General features: G+C 36.8%; 2 protein-coding genes across 3 annotated transcripts in view; both read left to right on the top strand.

Moving 5' to 3' along the window:
* The window catches only part of LOC109832643 (transcription termination factor MTERF8, chloroplastic-like), a 10,079-nt gene extending 7,869 nt beyond the window's left edge, over positions 1-2,210 (top strand). The window contains exon 2 of one of the 2 annotated variants that reach the window (XM_020400028.1): positions 564-2,210. In XM_020400028.1, the coding sequence (XP_020255617.1) occupies positions 564-1,632 (1,069 nt within the window). In that variant the 3' untranslated portion in view covers positions 1,633-2,210. The remainder of the gene's footprint in view (positions 1-563) is intronic. The other variant, XM_020400029.1, reaches the window with a different exon arrangement.
* LOC109832644 overlaps positions 1-6,509 on the top strand; it is a 14,402-nt gene extending 7,893 nt beyond the window's left edge. The window contains exons 2-3 of the mRNA XM_020400031.1: positions 2,295-2,362; positions 4,874-6,509. Coding sequence (XP_020255620.1) covers positions 5,716-6,423 — 708 coding nt within the window. The 5' untranslated portion in view covers positions 2,295-2,362; positions 4,874-5,715 and the 3' untranslated portion in view covers positions 6,424-6,509. The remainder of the gene's footprint in view (positions 1-2,294; positions 2,363-4,873) is intronic.

The raw sequence follows: 7,058 nt of genomic DNA, 5'->3' as shown, positions 1-7,058 counted from the left end.
GGACAAATTTTCAAAACCAACCTATTTGGATTTTTATTCCCAAAAAACGACCCCATTCAGTTTTATTTGCAAAAACCGACCTGGTTTCAGCCTCAGCGCTGAAACCAGGTCGGTTTTTGATTTTGAAAAAAACTCTCCGAAACTTCACGGGAGTTGAACTCCCGTGAAGTTTTTTGAACTACGAAACTTCACGGGAGTTCAACTCCCGTGAAGTTTCGGAGAGTTTTTTTCAAAAACCGACCTGGTTTCAGCGCTGAGGCTGAAACCAGGTCGGTTTTTACAATTATTTTTGAATGAGGTCGTTTTTTGGGAATAAAAGTCCAAATAGGTTGTCTTTTGAAAAAAACTCTCCGAAACTTCACGGGAGTTGAACTCCCGTGAAGTTTTTTGAACTACGAAACTTCACGGGAGTTCAACTCCCGTGAAGTTTCGGAGAGTTTTTTTCAAAAACCGACCTGGTTTCAGCGCTGAGGCTGAAACCAGGTCGGTTTTTACAATTATTTTTGAATGAGGTCGTTTTTTGGGAATAAAAGTCCAAATAGGTTGGTTTAGAAAATTTGTCCATTCTTTTCCTCATCCTCTGCACACGAAAACCCAGAACCCAAATCCAATCCCATTGCAGATTACTTGATGACTTCATGTGGGTTCTCATCACAAAAGGCTGCCAACACCAGCAAACACCTCACCCACCGCAGATTTCCTGCGAATCCTGATTCGGTCAGGCATTTCTTCAAACACAATGGCTTCACTGAGGCCAACATCAAATCTCTAATCTCCAATAACCCTGCCATCCTCTGGGCTGATGTGGGCAAGACCCTGGTCCCCAATCTCCAGGCGTTTTGCAGTTTGGTTAATTTCTCTGACTCCGAGCTTCGGAGGTTTATTGTCCCAAACTCTAGAGTTCTCACTAACCCCCATGCATTTGCTCGACTTGAGTTCTGGAAAACATTTCTGAACAATGACATGAAGAAACTCCTGTTGGTCTTTGCAAGGAACCGGAGTCTAATTGGTCGGGACATTGATAAGAGTATTGCCCCAAAGATTGCTCTTTTGAAGAGTTATGGGCTCTCCTCGATGGATATTAGCATGCTCTTCAGTAGAGGGTCTGGACTCATTATGAGAAATACTGCTTCTTTTGAGACGTCAATAAAGAAAGTTGAGGAATTGGGATTTCCACGTGGGTCTCCAATGTTTGTGCATGGATTAGCAACTGTTGGAAGTACCACAACTAATTTGTTGAGGATGAAGATTGAAATTTTCAAGTCCTTCGGTTGGTCGGAGAGCATGTTTTTCGCTGCAATCAAGAAATTTCCTAACATTGTTCTTCTCTCTGAGCAAAACATTAGGGAAAAGATGGAGTTTTTGCTGGAGAGGATAGGCTACACTCAGGATTACATTGCATCTCGCCCAACTATTTTGGGGTACAGTTTAGAGAAAAGGTTGAAGCCACGGCATCAAGTATGGGAAGTTCTAAAGTCAGATGAGTTGGTTGGTAGAGATTGGGAGTTCTATTCTCTCATACCGCTTAGTCATAAGGAGTTCTTTAAGAAGATCGTTCTCCGGTATAAGGATCTGGTGCCAAACCTTTATCAGACTTATATTTCTTGTTGTGCCAGCCAAATTTTATCTTAACTTCAGAATATAAATCGGTTCTTGGCTGTAGGAACAAAAAGAAGTTTTTCTTTGTATAACGTAGCAGGGTTTTAAGCACAAAGCGCGTGTATTGTTCCCAAATATTGATCTTTAGAAGGATTATGGCCTCTCTGAAGTCGATATTGGAGTAGTGATAGCTAGAACTAGTTCAGTCTTTAAAATGGACACATCATCTTTGGAAGCTTGTCTGAAGAGTGTTCAGGAATTAGGATCCCCGTGTGGATCTCTAACGTTTGTGCACGGGCTAAGGACACTTTTCTTTTATCTAATCTGAAAGGTTCAATTCAAAGATGGCAATTTTCTTGAGATATGGGCGGTCAGAAAGGGATTCTTTTGCTGCATTGCTGGAAGTCTACATGCTTAGTCTCTTTACCGAGAGAGAACATTTGAAAAAAGATGGCATTATTGGTGGGAAGAGTGGGATGATCACCGTCCTACACTGCTTCCCACCCTGTGATACTAATTTTATGCTTGCACAGAGGTTAATGCCTCAGTATTATGTAATGAATATCTTAAGTTCGAAGAAGTTACTCAATGAAAGAATTTTTATAATGTTATTAACATGTCCAATAACGATTTCTGAAGAGGTAAATTATATGTTACAAGACCCGACAATGTTTGATGCTGTGCTGCTTGTGAAGGTCAAGGCCCATGTTGACATATCCCGAAGATATGATAAAAGATGGATACCGATTTTCAAAAACAAATAGTAAGTTACTATCGCTCTTTCAAATTTTATCTTCATATTCCTTTATTATGCTTCATCTTTGCAACAGTTTTTTATTCATTCTTAATACTAGTATATTGGCACGTGCAAATGCACATGCAAGTATTATTCAATTACTATTTAAAGAGTTGTCGATCATGCATGTTAATATGATATAATCATTTAATGTGCATTTATAGTATCTCTAGTCAAAATATCGATCAAAATAATAACAAATTGTTAAAAACGATTAGAAGAATGAAATTGACCTTAAAATTCATATAATAGATTAGCGAGCATTAGAGTATATTAATAAAGCAAACTCCATTTTACTTATTAAAAAATATTTTATTAAATATTAAATACATGTTAAATAAGGTTCTTTTTTTAAAATATGTTACTACCTAGTTCACATTGTGTTTGCATTTTTATTCTCTTAAATTATATAATTTTTTAAAAAAAGGTCATGCATGAAATTTTAAATTTGAGAAGGAGATAGAGGAATGAAAATAATGAAATGTTCTAGAGAAAAGGAAATGAAAATTCAAATTTGAAAAAGAAATGGATTTTAAATTTGAAAAAGAGATGGAAGAGTAAGTGTGATGGAGCCCACATCAAGAGCATGGTAACAAATTACTAAGCTACCCTCATCTTTTATGAAAATGATCTCCAATTTTATACGAAATTGAAGGAATAAAAACTCATCCCTCCAATTTTCCATACGCCCACAATTTCTTTTATAGAGTAGTATAGATTCATTTTGAGCTTTTTCATTTGTGTTCTTTGTAAATTGATCGTAGTCCTTCCAAGATGCTAGCTTTAGCATAGAAACTCGATTTGACTTGGATTTTGACATCTATGAGCATGTACTTATTGATGTTGAAGTGCTTTGGTGAAAAACTTGTATCGGACTGAGTCGAGGTCAAGGAATGTCTAATTTAAGGTGGACCTTAGAGTGTTGTCTACAAACTGAATTGATCCCTTAGGTGCCAATATGAAGTTGTGTTGTGAGTAGGTGCCAATAACTCATACAGTGATATAATAAATAAATAGAGTAATGATTTTTTTTTCAATGACGACTATTGTCTAGAGTGGTGAGAGTTAAAACACATATGCTCACTTCAGAAGATGGTCATGGTTTCAATTTCTCCCACTATCATAAATTTTTAGATTAACCACTTTAATTATGATCAAACTCGCTAGTGATTTTCTCTTCCAATCATATACCATAGCTTTTCGGACATCTTTGATCACTACTATCACATTGATGTTGGTGTAGTCGCGCATGTGTCAGGTGCCTGGTTCTTGATCTATGTTATTGCTTCAGAAGTAGAGGCTTCCATATAGATGCCTTTTGATGTAGTTTATATTACTTTTTTTCCCTAACGTTGCATTGCATCGACAATCACATACTAATGATTGCCCAACATTCCTAAACATTGCACATTTCATGTTACATATGCCATATTCATGATTACTACTTTAGTGTTGGCAACCTCATCCGAATTGGTAAGTGTTAATGTCTCACTTTGTCTGGATATCAGAGAAAAACAATATTTAGCCCATTTATGTTCAAGAAGATTTCATCAACTTGTGGTACTTCAACTACACATATAAAAACATTCTGTTAAGACCTATACTTGAGTCACAAACAAAGTTAGCCTTCTATAATAAGAATATAAGAAATAGGAAAGTACCATCTTCATCATAGAGTAATGTCGAAACAATTTCAATTTTCAACCATCAAGTTGATGACTGAGATTGGCTTCTGCCATTTTCTTTTCTGAGTGTAGTTCTTGCATGTTAGATCCTACCTTCTGAACTATATTTTTTCAGATTGTTTCATATTAATATTGATTTAATTAAATTTAAGACCCTAAATTGACTCAGAATCATATTTCTGAGGGTGAGGATATTGCTCCATTCTACAACTTGTGGCGTAACTCGATGCTTAGGAAATTGGGATAACTTGTATAAGTTTCATAGTGTAAGGTGATAAGGATATCTCTCACTTTCATATATGGTGTAAGTTATAATTATACATATGGGTGCAAATTGTAATTATAGTGCTCATATGTAAGTGCATTCTTGGGTCCAGGAACAATGTATTTCCTCAAAAGGCCAAAACGATGTAAGAGATTTATTTATGTTTCTTCTTGTTTTCTTTGTACATGAATATCGTTTGCCAATTTCATACTGTTTTTATTGCCGTGCTAATTTCAAATGTCAAATGCTGATGGTGCTTTTACCATGACTGCCAAATGCAGTCATTTACAAGTTTCCTTGACCTTCTACATGTGTTTTAGTACATCCAATGCTCTTAAGCATGCATAACATCAGGTTATCAATTTTTTTCCGGATATTTTGAAAAGTTTCTTATAGTTTGAATTTAATGATCATGTTATTCTGGAGATGCACTTAATTTCACGGTTTGTTTTTATTCTCATATTATTTTTACTTTTTTTTGGAAGTCTTGCCCTTTTGTGTAATTTGATTTAGCTTCTATTTTTTCAGAATATTTCGATGTCTGCTCTAGTTGCCTTCTTTCATCACCCGACTTGAAGAGTATCACTTTCACAGGATATTTTTGGTGAATCGTAGGAAACTTAAAGATGCTTTGAAAATGGAATTTTTTGTTGATTCTTCTCTTTTTAGCAAACTTGTTCAGGATATAATCTAAACTCCAAGATGGTTAGTCCTCTAGATCAAGATTTTCTTCGTTTTGTCCCCTAATTTTATAATAAAGATCCTATGATATTTCAGTTATATGATTCGGATATTGGATTTCTTGCTAGGATGTATGGTTACTTCCTTGCTACCTGTTCTGTCTTCTCATGAAGAAGCATCTCTAATACCGATTTATTACTCAGTATTTCATTTGTATATACCGTATTCTATGAGCTCTTCTTTTCTTTGGACTAATTATTGACTAATGCGCTTTCTAGGCTTATGCAAGATATAGTTCCACAAATTAAGTTGTTTGCGGAAAACATAATATTAGTTTACAACTAAGAAAAATATATTTTTTGTAAGTAGAAATGAAGAGAAGGTTCAATTTAATCTTTCGGCTATCGCAATTTGAAACAATAACTCTCCTATTTGAAATGATAGTAATTTGGAATTACTTCTTTCAAGATAAGATTATGCAAAGGAGAGGTATTGGTTATACGCAATAAATATTTTGCCGAGTTTCTTGCAAATAATATCATTGAGGGCTCACGTGCAAAAAAAAAAAGTTTTCCAGGAGAGACAAAAGAGCATAGGGTTTTGAATCCAGCAGTAACGAGGTAAGAATTTTTTGAAAATCTCTTGCGTTGATATTAATTCTATCTTTAATTACTTTGATGCTCTAAACAATGATTCTCTTTCTTAAGAAGAGCCTCTCTCTTGGTCCTTCACCTTGTTCAACCCCCAAAAATGTCATCTTTTACCTCCGATTCTTCTTCTCATCCCAAAACCCAGAACCCAAATCCAATCCCATATCAGTTTACTTGATGTCTACATTTGGGCTCTCCTCACAAAAGGCTGCCAGCTCCAGTAAACTACTCCCCAATCGCAGATTCCCTTCGAATCCTGATTCGGTCAGGCATTTCTTCAAACACAACGGCTTCACTGATACCAACATCAAATCCCTAATCTCCAATGACCCTGTCATCCTCTGGGCTGATCTGGACAGGACCCTGGTCCCCAATCTCCAGGCCATGCGCAGATTGGTTGCTTTCTCTGAGCTTCGGATATTTGTTGTTGCAAGCCTGAGAATCCTCACAATCTCCCTTGCATTCGCTCGAGTTGAGTTCTGGAAAACATTTCTGAACAATGACATGAAGAAACTCCTGTTGGTCTTTGCAAAGAACCGGAGTCTAATTGGTCGGGACATTGATAAGAGTATTGCCCCAAAGATTGCTCTTTTAAAGAGCTATGGGCTCTCTTCCATGGATTTTGTAGTGCTCTTAGGTAAAGGTTCCCTTCTCATTACGAGGAGCACGGCTTATATTGAGATGTTGTTGAAGAAAGTTGAAAAGTTTGGATTTCCACGTGGGTCTTCAACGTTCGTGCGTGGGTAGTGTCCCTTGGAAGTACCACGACTAATAATTTGAGGCTGAAGATGGAAATTTTCAAGTCCTTTGGATGGTCGGAGAGCATGTTTTTTGCTGCAATCAAGACAGTTCCCAGCATTGTTCTTCTGTCTGAACCGAACATTCGGGAAAGGATGGAGTTCTTTGTGGACATGGCTGGGTACAGTCCGAGTTACTTTGCATTACACCCAATTCTTTTGACCTACGGTGTGGAGAAGTGGTTGTTGCCGCGATATCAAGTGTGGAAAGTGCTGAAGACAAATAAGTTGGTTGGTGGAAATCGGAGCATTTGTTCTTTTATGCAGCTCAGAAAAAGGAAATTCTTCGAGAGGTTTATTCTCCGATATGAGGATTTGGTGCCGAATCGTCACCAGACTTAATATTGCTTGTGGCGCCAACCAAATTTCACCTTAGTTGGTATCAGAGAAGAACTAATGGAAAAGATCTTGTCGACGTGGAATGTCTCAGGTTAGTCAACACTGACGTATGAAAAGATACACCTTGTTCTTGTTTTATGCTCATATTGAGAGCGCGACTACAAATTTTCAAGTCGGATCCTAAAATGATATATTATCACTAAAATGATATATTGCCACTGTCTGTTTTCTTGGTGGAAAGAGGAA

The sequence above is a fragment of the Asparagus officinalis genome, chromosome 3, assembly GCF_001876935.1.
Source record: "Asparagus officinalis chromosome 3, Aspof.V1, whole genome shotgun sequence".
Taxonomy (NCBI): domain Eukaryota; kingdom Viridiplantae; phylum Streptophyta; class Magnoliopsida; order Asparagales; family Asparagaceae; genus Asparagus; species Asparagus officinalis.
The sequence above is the reverse complement of the archived record's forward strand: the minus strand, read 5'-3'. Positions and strand labels throughout refer to the sequence as shown.